This window comes from Amaranthus tricolor, chromosome 3 (assembly GCF_026212465.1).
Source record: "Amaranthus tricolor cultivar Red isolate AtriRed21 chromosome 3, ASM2621246v1, whole genome shotgun sequence".
NCBI classification, from domain to species: Eukaryota; Viridiplantae; Streptophyta; class Magnoliopsida; order Caryophyllales; family Amaranthaceae; genus Amaranthus; species Amaranthus tricolor.
This window is the reverse complement of record NC_080049.1, coordinates 19,964,112-19,986,634: the sequence shown is the minus strand read 5'-3', so window position 1 is coordinate 19,986,634 and position 22,523 is coordinate 19,964,112. Positions and strand designations below refer to the sequence as shown.

The 22,523-nt window shown below is 33.3% G+C and overlaps 1 protein-coding gene across 1 annotated transcript; it reads right to left on the bottom strand.

The window, feature by feature from the left end:
- Window positions 1-299: 299 nt before the first annotated feature.
- Window positions 300-22,269, bottom strand: LOC130807830 (ATP-dependent DNA helicase 2 subunit KU70). Its single transcript, XM_057673179.1, has 19 exons — window positions 21,948-22,269; window positions 21,747-21,824; window positions 17,254-17,370; window positions 16,250-16,364; window positions 14,635-14,740; window positions 13,450-13,567; window positions 13,292-13,375; window positions 13,107-13,165; window positions 12,700-12,833; window positions 12,566-12,609; window positions 8,512-8,588; window positions 7,385-7,532; window positions 7,091-7,152; window positions 4,625-4,685; window positions 3,909-4,001; window positions 2,659-2,779; window positions 1,445-1,547; window positions 740-911; window positions 300-640 (listed from the first exon to the last, which is right to left on the bottom strand). Exons 1-19 carry the CDS (start codon window positions 22,011-22,013, stop codon window positions 527-529), a joined length of 1,872 nt encoding a protein of 623 aa, XP_057529162.1. The 5' UTR covers window positions 22,014-22,269; the 3' UTR covers window positions 300-526.
- Window positions 22,270-22,523: the final 254 nt, after the last annotated feature.

The following is a 22,523-nucleotide window of genomic DNA, read 5'->3' as shown; positions in this document are numbered from 1 at the left end:
TAATGCTTTTGCAAATTACAACTTTTTTTTGCCAGTTACATCCTTCAAAGTAGCTTTTTTGACCAATATTTAGGCCAGATGACCGATTCCGTACAATACGACCGCAATTTTTACCTTTGACTTTCTCTCTTCCCATTGACTTGACTTGGATGGGTTTAATTTTTGCAGTATATCAAAGCTTTGAGTTTAATTCTTTTTTTTTCTCATTCCATTGCATCCCTTAACATTTAATCCATCTTCATCGATTTGAGTTTTAATTTTTGGTAACTCTTGACCAACCAACAACAATACAAAAAAAATTAGAAAACCAATAAATAGATTTAAGAAAAACGGCCGACAGAATTGGTACACCCAGGTAACATGAACCTGAACTTGGACAAAAGACAATGGAGCAGAGCAGAGCAATGCATACAAAATGGAGGGAAGTAATGCCGAAGTTGTGAAATTTTGCCACTTCCAGAGCTTACAAGTTACTACATGTTTGCACTACTAGAAATGAGCATCAGAATCCAAGCTCATTGAACATTTATTTATTCATGTGACTCAGAATCCTACTTATAAGAGCTTCCTTCTTTCCACCAACTGCCAGTTTGTGTGCCGATAAGTAGTATTTCAGCTCTGTCACGGTCAAATCTTTCAACTGCCACACGAAACACAAAGCAAAGACCATTAACAATTTAACAGTGTACGGACAAAGAGCCGAATGACGAACACAAGAAAGTCTAAAAATGAATCTTACCTTCCCATTATCAGCAAGGTCTTCCCAGTCATAGTTAGCAGACTCTTGCACTGCCTTTTCAGTAACTGCTTTGCGTTTTTTGGTTGCTTCACTAACTGCTACCTCTGCTTCTTTGTAGTTTTCCCCATAAACCGAGAGCTTGAACTCTTCAATTGCATTGACTATACCAGGCCTGTGATGCAGATAGAAACATCCAGTTCTCCTTACGTTATGAAAGACTATTAAACCAATCGTTATTAAGGCTCTACCGACTACTATGCTCTTCTACCCGACAGTAAGAGAAAAAAATGCCGAAAAAAATATTGCAAACATTTATAAATATTAAAATCTTTTGAATGTACTATACAAGAATTTAGTTGTAAACAAGCAAGACATGTATGATTCTTTTGAAAATTGAAGCTCATGCAGAGAGTACATCATCTGTCCATATCAATTGTCTCATTCGGTTTGCTACCTTTTTAAGACACAAAATGATGATACCTTAATCTCCACATATAGGGTCAGCTACATAAACCAAATCAATTTGGGAAATTGTCAGTAACAAGACTAGTTTTTCGCATGTAGAGAAATTGTGGGACAAAAAAGGACGGATTAAAGTGGGGAAATGTTGCTTAAAGAAAATGGGCAACTAAGAAAAAAAAAAGCGGGACAGAGAGAATACAAAAATTAATACAACTAAAAAGGTTGATAAGATCAGCACACAACCTAGACATGCCCTCTTCATCAGGAAGTGTTTCATCCTTTATTTCTGGTATTTCATCTTCTTCAAGAGCCAAGGCCTGTAGTACTGCATAGTGCTTCTGCAAGGCTGCGATGATAAGTTTATAATTCTAAGGCCCTTTAACTTGAAGTTAAACCAGTAACTATCAGAAAAGGCAAACAAAATTTTAGCAGAGTTCCCTGCACAGGGGTGTTTTTTGCAACGACATTCTAAAGGTGCTAAGAGACTAATCTGATATGAAATCATTGGCCAAAAATGCATCAACAGTCGCAATAGCGGTAACGGAACGGTGATGCAATAAAGGGAGTGATGCGGTAATCATCATAACACCTAAATATCAGTCAAAAGCATGAGATATCCCTTGATACAACCCAAGATACAAGTTTTTTTACACCTTTACAACCCAAGAAATATCGGTTCATTTTTTAGAGAAACGTAAGAACGCAACCAATGCGATACGATGTGATGCAACCTCGTTTTTGCCCTATGTATCAAAAAATCAAGTTGCAAGTTGAAAAACAACTTATACATTAAGTTTTTCTAAAAACCAGATCCCTTATCAAACATCAAATCCGATTAATAATTACAAGAATCAACCCACTAACCAAGTATGGCATATCCTAAAAAAACAAAACAAACAGGTAGCCTATAGTGTAAATTAAAACCTTGTTAATTTCACGTTGCAGATTCAATTGATTTTTACTGACTGAAACTGATTTGTACTTCTTAAATTTTGATATATTTTCACAGATTAAAACTAATTTTTACTGATTATAACTGAATTTTACTGATTTTACTGATTTTAGTTATTGATTACAATTGTCTTTTACTAATTAAAATTCCAACTGATTTTTACTAATTAAATTTTATTTTTACTCATTAATTATTTTTTTAAGTGTGAACTAAAAACGGCTCAGATAACTATGTGAAATAGTCTCCATAGAATTATTCTTTAACTGCATCAATAAGAATTCTCAGCTATACTCCAGCTAACACCATAAATTGTGATATCAGCTGCAGGAGTCTTCTATGCTAAGTAATTCGGAACTAATAAATAATAAAAACAGCATTTATGTTCGATGTAAAATTTTTAATACCAGAGGCTAGCATATGCAACAATTGTGGTCAATAACAACTAATCCCAAGTAAGAACACAGCACAACCAAAGAAACAATTAAGAACATTCAGTATTAATTACCAGGATTAGAAAACTGGCATACTGAAAAATCTCTCAAATCTACACGTTTCATAAGGGCAATAGCTTTCTTGATTTCATCATCTGATGCGCAAGGGGTGGTGAAAGTGGCATCCATATGAAGCTGCAAAATTTGAACAAAATTGCAAAGGATCAATTTTTATACATTGAGAAGCTCAGGATAGGATTATATATAATATAATGGGAACACAAACCAAATTCTGCAGGTAATAGTCAAGCATATTGCTTATTCAACATGCCATCATCCAATGCCAATTGGCTCCCGCCTACGCGGTTTTGAAAGGAATCCAATGTACATAGTCCGGCACTCATAATTAAAAAAGAGATCACTTTTCGATTGAGTCTTGAATGCAAAATCATCAGCAACTTCACATACATTAGAAGTTAAAATGACTTAATAAGCAATTTACTAAAGTCCATTACAATTTGAAACAAAAAAACTATTAACATTTGTTGCATCGAGAATGGACATGTACGCATTTCTTATACATTACCTAAATTATTTAGATATATTTAACAATTACTCCATATACATCAACAAATTATTTTTTGCACACACATCTTAGCTAAATACACGAAAAAAAATAAATAAAAGGCATTTAGAGGGAGACAAAACGATAAACAAAACAAGCAACCAAAGAGAAACTCCCATGTATACTTCGATTTAATTTGTCTCCTTCACCTCTTACTTTACAGGAGAATCTGACACCATATTAATGACAGAACAATAATCAAAGAGACGATCAAATGGCCTTGGGCTTTTCCGTAGTACCATATTGTGCTGCGTTAAATGTGAAAATAAAGTCTGCCTAATATCTGAAAGTATCTGTGAAAATTTGCTAACTCAGCCTGTACACTTGATGCCAATGCATACGAAATAGAGCTTATACAAACTTTTTCCAATCAATTGATTCTATAAAAACAGAGGTGAAAGTTGAAACAGACAAGAGAAGATAAAAGGTTACAATAAAAGAATGCGTCAACTTTCTCCATTCAATGACACCTTTTGTAGCATATAGATAGTCTATATGATATGCATATATTAAAAATAATTGTTAATATATATATATATATATATATATATATATATATATATATATATATATATATATAGGTTTTGGGTCATGTGAAAACCAATTAAAATGGTGAAAACAGAAAAACAGGTGTACATATATATATATACACACACACACATATATACACATATATGCGCGTGAGGAAAAGTTGTTTACCTCTTCAGGGTTTCTTATATCATCACAATATGGTAGGTAAATCATATGCACTCCGGGGGGCTCAACCTGACCACTGGCACAAGTTATCTCATCCTGCATTCAGTAACAAAAGCAAAAGAATCCAAAACTTATTTTTGGATTTGAAGCATGGTGACAGCCATATAAAACTAATTCAGGAATCGTCTCTTATAGCTACTCTGCTTGGTAAAGGACTACGTCAGATACATTGTTTCTCCTGGATATTTAAAAGCATCCCAGACTTAATAGGTATTTTCATACAAGAAGTTGCAATGTCATACAAAATAACAAGCTAACTTAATGCTCTATCACTGATTAAATTCATTTTTCACTCTCAGCTTCCTGTTTATCATAAAAATAAAAGCAGAATAAGCCCTGAATTTATGCTGAAACGATCCAACTGAACACCAGTAAGGAAGTAGATTAATCCAACAAAAAGCGAGAACCTAATGCGTTTTGTGTACAGGGTCGCACGAGCCAAGTAGGCCTTGACCCCTGTTACCTGAATAAAAACTATAGACAGGCCAAATCCTTCTAGGTTAGTTACAAAGAAACCTCCTAAATTTTTATGTGGACTATAAATATAGTTTATTAACATCTTCATATACCTTAGGTATTCCAATAAACATACTCACCATTGTAATCTAAAAAACTGATTCAGAAAATGGGATATCAAAGGAGCTAAAAAAGAAACTTACTTGAGCAATAAGCGCAACTAACTGAGGATGTGTCGAGCCACCAAAAAAAGCAACTGCAAAGCTGAAATACAACAATCTATTACCCCGAGGCCAAGTGGCTCGCATTAAATGATGCAACTGCAAAACTAAAATACAAAACTTAATAATGAAAAACAGTAAGCAACAAGCTAGAAACTGAAGCTACGTAAGTAATAGGACATCAGATGCTACCATGCCATAGGCACACGAAACATATAGCAGCCATATCATCTGGTACTTAACATTTTTCCATAGTAAAACGCATACTGATTTATTTCTTACATTATAAAGTTAGACTCTTCTATTATAATCAACAGTAACCACACCAATAAGGTGCTGCCAAACATAGACAAGACTATTAGAAATCCTGAAAAACAGCTCAAACAACTTGCCCAAGATATTAAACATGTAAAAGCTATCAAGGAAAAAAAATTCAAGACTCACTAAATAGGCCTCTCATTCCTTTCAGACCTCTTAGCTAATGTGTGCACAAAACCTAGAAGATTCCCACTTCAAACCCACAAGCTGAAACATGGATATTAAGAAGCAACTAAAAAGATGTGGGAAATGAATCCTTTCCCTATAAGTTTGCCACTGACATATTGGTTTCTAACATGTTAAAAAATCGATTTAACCTCATTTATTCCATGGGGGCTGACAACTCAAGGGATCAATCAGAAATTATCTGTTTAAATCCGATAGTAAAGAATCTCACTAAATGAAGGAAAAAAAAAGGCCTCTGATAGCCACTTTTGTTTTGACACACAAGAATTCGAAAGAATCTCACTGAAGGAAAGAGAGGCTTTAGATGCAAACCACAAGCAAGGTACTTAAGATGGTAAGAGTCTAAGAGATTCGGACTTCAAATTGAATGTAGAATTAAGGGTGGAGTTACACATGAAGTTGAAGCAAATAATTGAATGAGGTTTTGCTTAAGGTGGACAAAAACACTTTCGTTTTCTTACATGACATGATGTTTGTAAGTTTTATCTTGAATGGAGAATTTGAAATGCTTACATGATTTATGATTCAAAGAATGATTTGTGAGTTTGATGATGTTAGATGGATAAATTATAATTTCAAATATATTGGTTAAGTTGATGTTGCAAGTTAAAGTGTTGATTGAAGTTAGTTTTTAAGAACAATGTCTTGATTTAAAACAATCTATGATGAAATTTATTTTTAAAAATTACTCTACTTATTTACAAATGTAATTTAAGATTTTCAATTTCATTCTTAGAAGATTTAAAAAAAAACAAAACTTAAGTTATTAAGTTAAGATTTTATTGTCATTAAAATCAAAAGAGTGGTTTTGTTTACTTTATATTAAAGAAAATAACTATATTGTTAGAACCTTGAATTTAAGACACTTACTTTACGTTTTAAACTATATATCTTGAAAATGATTTATAGTTACTTACTTTGAGTTTACTCTAAGAATTTTTTTTTTTCACATAAGTGTTCCCTTAAAATAAAACTCCTTGTAAGAATTGAGAAAATGGATTATTTATGATTTAAAGTGTTTTAAGAGATGTATTTAAAAACTTACATTTAAAGTACTTTAAGTACATTCCATAGAATAAAAAACAAGGCCACATCGCATCACATCGGCCACGTTGTAAAGGTTTTCAAAATAAACTAACTGATTTTTCCCGCATTGCAAAGGTGTAAAAGAACCGCATTTTGGGCCGCATCGAGGGATATCTTATGATTTCAACCAATATTTAGGCAATATGATAATCGCATCACTCTTGTTACTGCATCAGCGTTTCGTTACTACGATCGCAACCGATGCCGCATTTTTACACTATTGTACATTCTGACTTCTTATGGAAGATCCTTCATTGAACTACTTCAATGTACTATGTTAAATGATTCAAATTGTTTTCTTTCTTTGACGACAAGGATATTGCAAAAAAGGGACTTTGTTAATAAGAATATCATGATGATAACTATTAAGTTATTGATTAAAGTGTTTCTTGAAATGCTTTTAAACATTTTATATTTGGAGAATGGTCAATGGACAATGATTGTGTATTCATAGAAAAGTCTGCAAGCTTAATTTGTAGTCGGAAGTAGAAAGGTCGACCTGTAAAAATCTCAAGTGCTATATTCATTGGAGGATTATGATCTGCAAGTATTGGAGGTTTGGGAACTAAGCTCCCTACTCCAGTGTCCGTTCAGTTAATAGCCCAGTAAATGGTCGCATATTAATTAATTACTTTAAAATATGGGATGTTGATTTTCAATGTTGTTTATGATATTCTTTCTTTTAAAAAGCATTGATGCATGATATTCTAAAAGTAAATCATTTGCAGGAAAATTCAAGAGATGGCGCATCTCAACATGTAAGTTGATCTCTTGCTTAAATCCAATATACTGAAATGTTTGAATTGATTCATAATGCTACATGTTGATGGCAAAAAGATTAAAGAGTAGAACACAAACCGCCCAAGCCGCAGCATAGATCGATGCAAAGCAATAAAGATCTTAGTGCTTCCAATCATTTCCTACCATACAAAACAAAAGTATTAGAAAACATCCGAGAGAGAATGATAACATATTATATAGCCGATAGCCCCAAAACACACAAATGATAACGCATATGATGTTAGTAAGACAAACTAGATAATCACATTGATGAAGTTCCAACGACAGGAACAAAGGCTTTGTATGACCAAAAGTGAAACAAAAACGATCAGCACTCAACATATACTACAGTCTACAAAGGCAAAAATCTACCTCATCAGTTGGAAACAAAAACGTTGATGGCTTCAGATTATGGTAATCCTTCAAGCAACTCAAAGGCTTAAATCCAAGAAGACAAAGTTGTGTTGTCGAAACTCGTTTTAATTGTGAAATCTCCTCCGCGGAAAACTTTACTTCCTGGCTGCAAGGACGTGAATCAAAACCTCCAATTAATGTATACATCTTGTATCAATGTCAAGAGCTAAACAGCAGAACAATGAACCATAATTAGTGAGCTATGGGTAATGTGACATACATTTGTCGGCCACAACTCCTTTAACGTAAGCCATATGGCTCAAAGACAGAACAACATGTAATCGTACACCGGACACAGAGTGCACATTTACACGACCTAAGTTAGCATTGAAGTCAAAAAGGATACCATTTTAAAGAAACTATTGAAGCGTCACCCATATACAAAAAGGGACCTGAAGTCAAAAGCACAAGCCCTTAAGTTATGCAAATGCGCAGGCATTAAAGTGTCACGGAGATAGGCGGCCCATTCAGCGTGCAAAGCATAACAGCTCAAAAGCCACAACAATCAAAAACAAAAACACTCACAGAATAAAACCTCTTATAAACTTGCCCACAATATTTCACCAGGATAAGTGGTCACCAAAATAAATCACAAGGCTCAACTTACCAAAAGTACCAAAATATTCTACTTAAAACTTCACAAGACAAAGTTCCATCAACAATGAGCATTGTCTAGTTGATTTCAACAAAATATAACTCGCTGAACTATTTAAAAAGCAAAATTCTCAATCCCCTTTCACATTGTGTACAAATTTTAACCGAGACTTTTATTTGAAGAAAAGAAATATGCCCACGGGTCAACGCAACCTTACTAGTTACCAAAATGCATTAAGTTATTGAAATATCATCAACTATGAGCATACGTATAACCCAAGTTCGATGAAAACCTCACTAAACATAACTCAACAACCTTAAATGAATTGATTACCAATGTCATTCCATATCTGAAATCTGTTGAAATAGTTATCAACATGAAGGGAAATAATGTGATAACAAAAAGTAGCAGCAAGAATAGATATCAACCAGAAGGGAATCAATGTGATAACAAACATTAGCCGCAATAGCAAGAATAAGAGAAAGCTTACTTTCTATATGATAAAAATTGTTTAGGAGCTTCTTCCAAAAGTGCACCAGTATCAGCACATATTAATGACCTTTCAGACTACATTAAATCAAAATACAAAAATTCAATTAGACTCTGCAAATTCCTGAGCTTGTACATACCACCAAGAATTTAACAAGTATTCATTCTCCTTATTGAATAAAGAGTATTAAATTCCACAGTTCATGATTTTCTGTCTTTTTTTAGAGTGTGTTTTGGAACTTAGAATTTATTTGAAATTTGAGGTATTAATTATAGATTTAAGAACATAAAATTTTAAGTAAAACACAAGTGCTTGGAAATTTCAGAATTCTCAATTCTAAATATAAATTCTTTGGTTGTTTGTGTCAGGAAGATCTACAATGGAAGCAATTTATCTTATAAGACAATGAAGTACTTTAGGGTTAGAAAAAGAGACTTGCACACGGTTTTTATTGACTTAAAAAAAGATACAACAAATACCAAGATAAGAACTCTAGTGGACAGTGGCAGAGAAAGGCATTCCCAATAAATACATTAACATAGTGCAAGATATGTATCGAAAAATAAAGACAAATGTTACATGTGGAGCAACAGTGGCCTTCATCAAGCCTTGATTCTAAGCCCCTTTTTTCGCAACAGTCCATGATGAGATAACTCAATCAATACCCGAGACGCGCCTTGGTGCATTTTGTTTACTCATAACATTGTTTTGGTAATATGACCAGGGGAGGGTAAAAAAGTTAAGTTAAAATGATGGAGACAAGAGTTGGAGTCACGAGGTTTCAAATTAAGTCGAAGTACAATAGACTGCATGTAGTGTAACCTTAGCACAAACAAGATAACAAAAGACGCGGTAAAGCAAGAGGGAGAAATTGTTCCAGGTGGATGCTTCAAATACCTTTTAGAGTAGTCGGGACATCCAACAAGATGTGACCTATTAAATTAAGTGTGACTGGCAAAAATAGGGAGCGTCTATTGGAATATTGTGTCATTGAGGTATGCCCTTAGATATTTTAGAGTAGTCGGCACATCCAACAAGATGTGACCCATTGAATTAAGTACGAGTGGCAAAAATGGAGAGTGTCTACTAGAATATTATGTGATCGAGGTGAGCCTTTAAAACTAAAGGGCAACTTCTATCAAACAATCATTAGACCACACTACTCTATGGATCAAGTTGGGCTTTTAGAAAGGATCGTAAGAAGATAGAAGTAACGAATATGTGAATGCTTCGATGGATGAATGAGTATAACTTAAGTGATAGAATTCAAAACGAAGATACAAGAAAGGGTTGAAGGGTTGCAAATATCAAGGAAAGATAAAAAAAAAAAATTATTTAAAATGATTTGGGTATGTGGAAAGACCAGGAAGATAGAAAACTAAAGCTCAGAAGACTAGAAAAGAGAATGAAGAAGACCGAAGATGCCTTTGAGGACAGAAGTGAAATAGAATATGAACAGAAGGATATAAACTTACAAATTGAGATGGTAGAAAATCAAAATGAATGGAGAAGAAGAATCCACATGGACGACCACTAGAACTGATATATTAGTTCATGAAGTAGATAGTCGATCTCAATCTTTCGGGACTAAGGTTCTGACCTTGTTGATGTACTTGTTGGAGAATCATTGCAATTTGAAATTAAAATTAAAACTTGAATTAAGCCCGACACTAGCCCAAACCTAGGTCCAACCATCTTTCTCCTGCACTTTTAATCCAGAATCTTACAAACACAAACACACTAGAATCCATAACCAACAAGACAAGACCTCTAATTCTCATCGCTGCTAATGATAATCATAATAATAACAAACACAAAAATCATGTTCCAAAGAAGGTCAAAATACAACATTTGAAGTACAATAAGCTCAATCACTTTGACGTTCTTCAATTTGTTGCGCCATTACAACCATTTATTCCAAAACCATTTTTCGAATATTTGCCTACGAAACCTCGCCACATAACCCAAGTCAACCAATTCCATAGCCTCTTAACCTTAGATTCTCATCGATTCTCATCGCCCCTATTGGATGAAGAAAAAGGGATAAATAATGACACTAAAGTGTTGACATTAGTGGCTAACATGGTCAAGAGAGAACAATTGGGGGAAAATGAAATGAAAGACGTTAGTGATGAAATTTAGGTTTTGTGAAGGAGCATTCGAGAGAAAATATGTTATGGATGACATACTGTGAAAATATAAAGTTGTATTTCTAGGGCTTTTTATGAAGATGGTGAAGAACGGGAGTTGAAATGTAGTAGAAGTAATCAAATTAGAAGGTCAAAAAAGAGAAGGACTTTAGATTTTTTTTTTTTTTTTTTTTTTGTTTTTACACAAATTAGAATTGAGATAACATGTCACTTTAAAATTTTAATTAATGGACTAATTTAAATTGGTTTGTAATCAGATGGAAATTGGCCGAAATTGTAATTTTGAATTTCATGTCACAAAAGAGTATTTGATTCAATTTAGAATTTATAAATTAAACGCACATTCCCAACCACAACATTTACTCTGCTTGCCTATTGCAAACAAATCAAAAGCCAAAGATAATCAAAACGCCAAATCAAACACCCAATAGAACAACTCACTTGATCCTCGGAGTGACAGAAGAAAACTGGCTAATTACAACTTCAAAAAAAGTTTTCAACCTTATCTTTATGACCTTCTCCCGGACTACTTAAGAAAATCAAAAGCCCAAAGTAATCATTCACCAAATCAAACACCTCACTTGATCTTCAGACCGATATATTATAAAGAGCTACTGCTATTTACAACTTCAAAAAAAGTTCTCAGCCTTACCTTTCACTACTTAAAGATTAAACCACGTGTTATATCTTTAAATTCCCCTTTCATTTTTTATTAAGATACAGATTTCAGTTCCATGTCACTGCAATAGCAACCATAAGCATGTCTTGTTGTGGTAAACTTATAACCCATATAGAGGAATGGTATGCTGGATAAGGTATTACCTTATCAGTCCGTTTAGCAACCTACAACTGAGTCTTGTTAGTATTGTCTATATTGCCTTTGTAACAGCTATATCAAACAAAATACTATAATCCGTTACGACTAAAAATTATCATCTTCACATACTAATAGAGTGTACTAGATGATTACACACATAGCATGTACAAAGAGATTAGTCACATAGCATCTGACTGTCAAAAAACATGCTTGCAGCTAGTTTAAGCCATAGCCTACTCATATTCATGAGTGGCAAAGGCTTTAAGACCTCCCGATATCAGATTTCTCACTTTCATTGAAGACAGCTTACCATACTTTTGTATAATCCTAGTACATTCAATTTCTCCTAAGTGCGTAATCCTATATTTCACCAAAGCTTAAGAATTTATCTATTTCACTAGAAGCCTACAAGCAAAAAGATGATATTAGATTTCTCACTTTCATTGAAGACAGCTTACCATACTTTTGTATAATCCTAGTACATTCAATTTCTCCCAAGTGCTTAATCCTATATTTCACCAAAGCTCAAGAATTCATCTATTTCATTAGAAGCCTACAAGCAAAAAGACTCCTCCATCCCCTTCTTCCAAAAAGGGTTTATAATGATTTAAAGCATTATGTTGACTGCTTTTAAACCAACCTTTCACCTAATTTCATGGATTGTCTATAATTGAATCTAATCGTCTAGCAACACAAAAGTACTAAAAAGAATTTTCAGAACACGGTAGCCATCAAAATTGAAATAATATGTAGTATAGAAAACAATAGCTACATAAGTATATATGCATAGTGTACCAAAATTATCACCCTCGAGTCTTGACAAAAACATTAACCAAAAAAGGTATTCTATTGTAGGCCACTGCATTTAAAGATTAAAAAGGCATATGACACCAACATTTTATGGTTAATAAAAGAAATTGGAGCTAGGAAGACTAGAAGGGAGAGTTTTGAACCAAGGGGTAAACAAGGGACTTCCTTTGTTGGTATTGGGGTTAAGGTGAACTCAAGGAGACAAATACGATACTTAATTAGTTATGCTAGAAATTAGATAGCAAAGCAATATGATATCCGAATTGTAAAAGCCTACCTTCAGAGGAAGATTGGTCGTTGAATCCAACCAAGTAATATTTCCTACAATCCAAAGCGGCGCATTACATGAGAAGAAAATGCATATGACGTAATTTAATACAGAATACTTGAAGATTATGTTAAAAGGTAAACCTGGATTAGTTGGACGAAGTAGAGCATATGCACTCAATTGTATAGATATGCCATTTACAATTGATAATGTATAAATTCTATATCTACGCTTCTTGTACATACGCTTTCTCAATTGGTCCTTCATGTCTTGCAATCTACATATCCATGACCATATGAGAAACTCTTAACCTCATCCGCATCACAATTCTAAGAAATTATTTCATCAAGTTTCAAATGAAAAATGCTTCCAATGTATTATGCGAGTGAACATGAGACCAAACCACAATATTTCGACAAATTAAAGAAAAAAATGGGATCAAACATACGAATACATAAACATCAAAAAGATAACACATACACAATGAAATATTTGTCTAGATAGCATGCAAATAATAAAAAACCCAAAAAATAAGATTATAATAACGAACCTTTCTACAGAGGACGAAACAAAATCAACTAAAGCATTATCCTCCAATCCAAGCATGTCCTAAAACAGTAGTGGTTTTCAATTAAGTATATAAAACAAAGTTAATAAAGAAAGATAAACGAAAAGAAATTCACAAACAACATAGGAAAGCAAAATTTATAAATGGACCGAAAGGCATTTACATACAGCATAGAAAAGGGAAACATTAAACTCCGTATCAAGATAACTCAATGGAAGAAGTTCAATTGAGATACCAAGGTCTTGTGCATCCTGAAAATTGCAAAATTAAAAAATTATATCACAATAACAATTTAGATGAAAAGATAGATCATCGAGAAACCTACCTTTGCTCGTTGCAAAGTTGTCCTGGTCATGTCTAGCTTTGTTACTCCCTTCAAGGTCCCAAACGGATCATCCTCGTTCGTAAACAGAAGCATTCGCTTGTCAGCTGTCTTTGAAGATCTATAGAGAAACTAGTTCAGTCACATTCTCAAGTCAAAAAAGGCTATCCAAATATTAGTATGAGGTAAGCCCAATGAAGCGCAAAACGTGGATCGGACCTCCGGTCTCCAATCAGAAACATCCGTGCCAGAGTCGTGAGGATTCACGACTCAAATCGCCGGTGATGGCGATCCACGTTTTGATAGCCGATTTAAACCGTTCTGAACCGGTGTATCTCGATTTATACAAGCAAATTTTCATCTTTATGGGCAAAATTGAAGCAATTATCCATTAGAGAAGCTAGAGCTGACCTTGAAAAAGACGAATAAGGACGATGAAGTCTTGGGTTTTAGTAGAATGCAAATTGAAAAGTGAATAAAAATAGTCTTTTTAAAGTAGCCTGAAAAAGTAGGTGGAGTGACATCCACTATTTTTTTTACTAGCTTAATACTAGTCGTCATCCACTATTGCTCTTGATACTAGCTTAATACTAGTTGTCATCCACTATTTTTTTGCTAAGCTTTGAATAAATGAAAGACTGATTCTTTTTCTCTTAAAATGTTTTCTTTTGAATAGTCCTTTAAAATTTTTTGAAATTATGAAGTGTTATTTTATTTCTTAATTTTTCTTAAAAATATTTATATCTGTAATTTTAATCCTATTATTTTGTTAGTAGATAAATAAGTTATTATTTAATTTATTCATAAATGGACACTAAGATAAGCAATATAATTAAAATTTCATTAATTGCCATATTTTTTTAATACTAAAATATAAGGTTCAATTGGATGAATTTGTATAATCAATATTTTAATATTTTGTTAGTAGATAATTAAGTTATTAATTAATTTGATGCTTCAAAAAATTTGTTTATATGTTTTTACACAATTCTGCATTTATTTGTGCATTGTAAGAATTACATTCCGGTTCCTACGTTTTCGAAACTTATTAATTATCGTTTCTAGTTTCGTTTCCGTTTCTCGTATCGTATCCGATTTTGTTTCGTGCAACATTGGCTAAGCCAAAACAATGTGCTAAGAAAAACATAAACCAACCACCATTCCAAAATATTCCATCAATGATATTACCCTTTACGTAACAACGCTTGAGCAACCCAAAGAGCATTGTAGAGAGAGTTCTCCCGTGATCCAGATACAATCCCGTACTGGCTTCCTATCTTTTTCATGAATGATTCTGTGTAAAAACAAAGATCATGTAAAAAATGTGATGATCAAAAAAGCTCTGATTTGACTAAATGTTAATTGCTCTCCACCCAAGCACTAAAGAATAAAAGAAATGAATGTCTTCCATGAAAAAAGACAAAAAAAAAAAAAGAAAAAAGAAAAGCAACGCATCCTTTTCTTTGAGCACCAATATTCCATTTTCTAAGCATTGTGATCAGGGACGTTTTTGACCCTTTAAGTCCACCCTTTTTCAAGCCTATGGGTGTGGGTCAATTTAGTCTTCTATGTTAGGATCATGGTCAATGTTTTGTACACAACTCATAACCAACCCTTAGACCCATTAATAAAAATTTTAAAAAGATAACTCAATTATGTTAACGCGTACTTATCAACCGAAACCATAAGATATCCCTTGATACGGCCAAAACGAGTTTTTTTACTCCTTTACAATGCGAGAAATAGCAATTCGTTAATTTTTAAAAACCTTTACAATGCGTCTGATGTAACGCGATGCAGCCTTGTTATTCTCTATGTTACATAACTTAATTGATTGATCCTGATTTTATTAAACTACACAGTATCCAATAGCATGTAGTGATCAATTCTCGTAAAAGTAGGTCTTCTGGTTCAATTATTGAACATATGAATATATGCGATTGTTAGTATGTGTTTAAAATTCTTCCATTAAACTGATAATATTTTGGGATGTCTTACTTTGTCCTCTTTTCTCTTTTAGTAATGGTCCAAACAACTCTTTCAATATTATCTACTAATTCATTCTCTCTTCTAATCTCATTCATAAATTTATGTAATCTACTTGTCATTCATCTTCTTCACAAATTAGAAATTAATATTTAGTCCTCTATTAAGAGGTGCAAGTAAATGAAGGTGTACTTATGTCACAATGAAGTAAATGCTTTGAGCAGAAAAGGAAGTCATGACATCAAAGAACATATATCATCCAACAATAAGTTAGCTTAGACATACAGGAATGATCTAAACCTAGAGAAAAAGTAACATCTCTTGCATATAAATGCAAGGGCCACAAAGGCACAAACCATAACCATTCAGCAAACGAAAACACAAAAGACTAAAAAAACCAAAAATGTCTTCCATTATGACCACACTAGTATCCTATAAAAAAATTCTACTTTTCCTACCTGTTTTCCATAGGTGCTTAAAATAAGTTTTGCTAACATAGTCCATTAACTTTAGTCGGATACAAGTGTCCATAACTATTCTCCTACTATATAGTTTTTCTCCACCAATTGTAACTAGAAGTCTATAAGAAAATGACAAAAGTGAGACAGCATAACACAATCAAGGAAATAAGGTCATCTCAGTATCACATGATTCATTAATCTCCTCGCGAATTGCGAATTGAAAAAAGCGAATTACGGTCGGTTTTGGGCTAATCTTGGGCAAATTTGAGCGAATCGTGAATTGAAGAAGCGAATTAGCTAGCGATTTATCTTACACTGGACCATCTTATAAGAACTAAAAATTTTAGGACACGTACCCTCAATATGATCAAATTCTTTTATTAGCTTAGCTGTTGGCCTACTCAAAGCATCTTCACCATCAACACTGAATACAAAAACGTTGTTTATATCCTGCAAATTTTTCTTTTCTCGCTGCAACCCACATAAATTAGGATTAACAACAATATGAGTAAAACATAGCTTACTTACTAAACATGTTAAATCCGCATTACACACATTGAGTTTGTATTCCATAAATACTACATCATGATTACACACATCTTCACTCATATGAGACATAAGAAATGATTGTGAAGACCATCCAGTTAACAAAGAGCAATGAAAGTTCTACACAATTGGTTGCATGTGAAAGCTATTCAATTATGATACACTAAACATATTTCTAGAAATCACATAGCCATGCTTTTCTTCCTTCTAACAGTTATGTTTCCATACGTTTACAGCTTTTAGACCATGTACAACAAAAGAAATTAATTCTACAACAGAGACCACAACATTGTCAATGCACACAATAGAGCAATGAATGCATCAAGCTTTTTAAATGCTTCAAGAAGCCACCTGAAAAATATTACATTTCTCCTAAGCCATAACTTACAACACTTAACTCTATCACTCCTCCCAGGAATAGTTGATCAATATACAGTATGCTCAAATCTCATACAAGTTGAAGGATTACTAAGATTGAATGAGACTCAACCTAAGTTTTAATTAACCAATAATAATACATGTACGTACAAATCTTAATCTATATTTGAAGAGACCAGTTAGCAATGTGCAACCATAGATTTCTAGACACAAGATATTTGCACTTCGTTAATGCACATGACTTGGACATGCAACATGGAGTGCACCAGCTATAGGACAACAAGATGTAAAACATCAAATTTTAATACATAAATGATCAAAAATAATGCTTAAAAGGCATAATCATCGTGGAAAGGTGAATACTTTCAGAAAAGCAACTCGTGGTGAACTATATAATCATAGAGCTCAGCTAGCTAGGTGTTAAAGAATGTCTTACGGTGTTGAAAAAGCATATTGCAATTTCGTCATATGAGCTATTAATAATGCGATTCTTCAGAGACTCAGAGATACAGCTGATAGCCAATTGAAAATGAGTCTGGACATTTTTATCCTCCTGCAATATATGCTTCATCAGCAAAAAAAATGTAACAATAATAACTAAACTTGGAAATGGAATAACAATGGGTAAGTGTAGTAGTGGACAATATGTATAAATAATTAATTATGTCAGACTCTGCAACGCATTAGACAAAATAATACATATATATCGAATCATTTCTATATATATGTAGCACCTCTTTACAAACTTTTAAAGTCCCAATATTAATGTTAATCTATCTTATGCAATTTTCATAAATAGCTTATTGCATCTTAGTATTCACTTCATAAAATATCATGTTTCAGGACTTTTCTTAAACACAATACTAGAAATTCAGAAGGCGTTACATATTTTGAGAAAGAATACTATGGCATTGTCACCATGTTCATATGGAAAAGGTGCACAAAAAAAAAAAAACCAAGGCTTAAAAAGCAAAAGAAGAATCCAAGTCAATTTAAATTATGAAAAAGGCTTTTAAGGACCATTACAACAAATACCAAGATGTAAGAGTCAAGATGTAAGAGTCAAAGTGTGCATAATTGTATTGATCACCACTCATGTTCACTACCAAGCACCATGGTGCAAATTGATGATAAAACTATTGTGATAAAAAAATAATTAAAAAAATACTTTGTGGTGATTGTCCTTAAAAATACAACTAAATTCCAAGCTTTTATTGTACATTCTATAACACACATCAATAACTTACATAAAATAAGCAACAAATATCTCAAGACAAATTAAGGTGCTACCCCCACAGTCCCACGAAATTGGCCTCACTTTTCTTTTTAGTACATTCCAACAAATTTGTCTCATTTTTATAGTTGACCATGACCCAAATTCTTTTTTTAATTTTCATCTATACATTTAACGTACAATTTAATCTCATCCACCTATTTCTCTAATACCTCACAATAATTATGTCTCTTTTTCTTAGTACCCCACCAAATGTCTATGGGGTAAATTAGAGGGAGTATCAATGATGGACTACAGAAAACCTTCCTCTTTCCTTCCAAACTAACTACATTACTGGAAAAGAAAAATTACCGTGAATAATACAACCTTTAAACCTTTTTCTACAATAATACCAACTTTTGATTAACATGAATAATACCTAATTTGAGGGGTGTTTTCCTCTAACATCCAAGCAAGTCACCCAACCTATTATTGTAGATAATTTGGCACGAAAAAATGAATTAAAATAAAAAAGAAATTAAATAAATTAAAATAAAACTCCTCACTAACCCGTCTACCCATTGCACCCCATCCCTTCCCCCTCCCCCCCCCCCAATCGTCCACCACACCCACCTGCATGGCTTCCTCAACCCTCCCCTACTTGCACGACTTCTACAACAACCGCATAATAACTGCGAACCACCCAAAACAACCATGAGTGTATTACCCATCCTCGAACCCTAACCCACCGTCAAACACAGAACCAAGCCCATCATTATTTCTACATTTTATATCTCAGTTGCTTCCATTTGGATCTTAAAATTGAGTCTCAAAAAACATGTTTCTAATTGTTTTCATTATTGGGTTGGTGAGAACAAGGCTTCAAAGAGTTTAAATGTTGAATAAAGCTATCAAAAATTCTTAGTTGGCTACTAGATTTAGTAGAAAAAGAAAAAGAAATGCACGTTTTATTACTTGATAATGGTGGATAAAGTATTGAGAATAGGTCTTCATAATTTTGATTTGAATTGCTCTATCTTCTTGCTTTTCAGTTCGACAAAAATCTTAGCTTTTGATCGGGTCTTTGGGCTCTTGACTTCATGGACCTTCCTTAGCATGATTATGGACTTAGAATTCCCTGTGTTGATTGCTGAATGCTCCTTCAAGGTTTCAAATGTGGACTTCCTTTGCTTAGTCCAACTGGTGCCTTTCTTAACTCAACTTGAGATGGGTTGAACTTAAAAGCTTAATAAGTTAACGACTCAAGACTTAAAACATAACATAGAATCCTAGGAAAATATAGACTTAAATAAAAATAAAAGCCCAACTCAATCTAACACTCCATTGGATTTATTAAGGATTATTAAAACAACGTAAATCCAATAACAAAAGAAAAAGAAGGAACTAATTTATACTGGATTAAAATAAAATCAAATTGACGAACATGCAAAACAGTTGACTTAGAGTTCTTCAATAAAAGTTTTAGTGATTGAACCTCCATGACAACAGCAAAGATTCTTTATAAGAGATGGACTAGTATTAGAATCACCTAATAGCCAGGGTGGAACTTCTAAGGGGCGAGTAGGGGCTTTGGGTCCCCAAGATTTTTGGCAAAAAATTTTAGTATATAGCTGTCATTTTATCAACGATTAAAAACAAAATCCTAATCCCTAATTGAATGAATATATCTAAAAGGCTGAAATAGAAAGTGTACAATAAGAAGAGAGTAATAGGAGAAACAGTAGCTACCATGCAAATGGCTATTGAAAATGATGCTATATTAGAGTTCAAATGTGTTTCAAACTCCAATATCACCAACATTGAGGGTATGAAGTCTTGTGATGAACAAACTACACTTTCAATGAAAACAATGTTTGTAAGAGATAATTATGCAATAAAATGACAACGATTTACGAGGTTACCAATTTTGGCTACTTCCTCGGAGGTGTGTAGTATCTCACTTATATTATCACAAATGAGTTCAAAGAACTCTGAAATTGGAGAATTATAATAGAGAAGAGATTAGTCTATGTGTTTAGACTTAGGGATTTTTGTGGATGATTTAGATGAGTATAGAAGCTCTCTATTTATAGAAACTAAGATCATAACTGATTTACATATGAAAAGGCTCAAATAAATAAAGCATTAAACACCTTAGGAAGACCAACAGTTACAAAACTGATGCAATGCTCGACCATGCTCGTTCGAGCCATAGGTTCGCTCGTTCGAGCACTTTTGAACCCAGGTTACTGATCTGCTGCACGTAATGTGCTCGTTCGAGCCACTACACTGCTCGTTCGAGCACTCCTGGCCTATACCCCTACTGTTCTTATTGCTCGTTCAAAGCAATGGGTTGATAGTACGTAGTTTGTTTGAGCATCAAATACAGATTCCAACCATTAAGCTTCATCATTCATCAAGCTTTAATTATCATCATAATATCCATGTTTGAGTGCCTCCATCAACACACCATTTACACCATGCATTGATCACCAACTTAAAACACCCATTTTAAGACATACACTTAATCAAACATTAATCCACCAACTTAAAACATTAATCAAACATTAATACATAGAATTGATTTGGTGCACTCAAGTCACCATTAACACTAACAGCTGTGAGAGGGAATAGAAGAAAGGGAGAAAGAAGATTTAAAGAGGATGAAAGAGATGAAAGACTACATATGACAGATTAGCTTTTACTTTTTGGTTAGCTATTAAATTAGAAATTGGGTAATTGGGAACTGGGTTGTATTAAAATGGGTTGATTGAAGCATAAAGTAGTACTGTAGGCGCCACGTGTTGTAGCTAGGTACTCGTTATTCCCTTCATCCCACTTATCTTGCATTTATTGTCATTTTGATCCGTCCTTATTATTTTGCATAATTTTCATTTTTGTTGATAATGACCCACTACTTTCCTTTAATCTCATTCATACATTTTAACTCTCTTTTAATCTCATCCACTACTACCACAGAAAAGTCTTTTTGACAATGAAGATAGTGAAGACTAGACTTCGTAACAAAATGGGCGACGATTTTCTTGTTAATAGTTTAGTGATATAAATTAAGAGACAAATAGCTAACATATATACTGTAAATGAAATTATAGATGATTTTAAAGTGAAGTGCTGAAAGAGCATCGAGCTTTACTTTGATTCAAATTTATGTTATGATTTTTGGTTGTATTGATTGACTATATTTTAGTTGAATTCAAAAAATTTTGTAAACTTCGCCGCCTAAAATTGTGTTCAAGTTTCGCCACTGCTAATAGCTATTTAAACAACTAATGGCCACCCTCATGGCTACTTAACACTCAACAAACTCATTATATGACAAATGAACTTCAATTTTAACATAGACAGAAAATATAAAAAAAATGATTACCTATCTATTGCGTTATGGTTTAAAACCCAAATAGAGGACATGTTATATACTCCCTAGTCCCTAAGTCCTCTCATTTAACATTATTTTCAATTTTGGGTTGTTCTCCCATTTTGCATTTCTGCTTTAGAAATAGACGAGCACTTTCTTTTATTTTCATCCATACATTCTCACTCTCTTTAAATTAGATTTCATCTACACAATTTAATTATTCTCTTCATTTATTACCAAAAATCTGCATCCTACACCCCGAACCCACTTCATCAAAGAGACGGAGGAGTAATACGCTTGAGACCAATTCAAAAAAATTTATTGGTTAAAAACATCTTACCCCGGGACAAGAGCTGCTGAACATTTTAGGAGAAGCATCAACAATGTACACCACATACTCCTTGCTTGACTCTTTCTCCTAAAAACCCAAAAACAATAAAAAGGCTTTATTCCTATCAAAGTATTTACCAGAAATTTCAGTAAGCTAAAAAAAAGAAAGAAAAAAAATGTCTAGTAACGGAAAAGAAGAGAGTAAAAGGACCTGAAGGTAAGTAGACTGAGGATCGTCTTCATCGTCACGGAAAATATCATCAGGGTCCAACTCCATTATTGTTAGCTTGATTTTTCTCCAAAGTCTTAATTTTGAGAAAATTGAAACCCAGAATTGCGAATAACAATTGAAAATTTATAGGGTTTTGAGGAAAGTGGAGACTGTAGAGGAGCAGAGGAGGTACTGGGGTTTGGGGAAAGTGGACAATGGTGGAAAACCGCGAAGGCGCCAATTGTATGAAACGCCCCAAACTCCAAAGCGTACGAGGGAAGACAAAGTTCCGGAAGTAGTCGTTTAGACTTTAGAATATAGTTTTTTATGGGCGAACTATGTACCAAGGCTTGACCTATTCAATTAAAAAAAGGAAAATTTGAAAATTATTTTTATATAAAAATTTAAATTTACACGATAATATAAATGAGATAGTTACGGCATAAAAATAATATATGCGGGTAAATTTGTTCTCCTGGTTATTTTTTAAAATATAATTTTTTTTCTTTTAAAATATATGAAAAGATATAATATCTTAATATCCTAAATTCTAAATCAATCCATAGTCAAAGTACT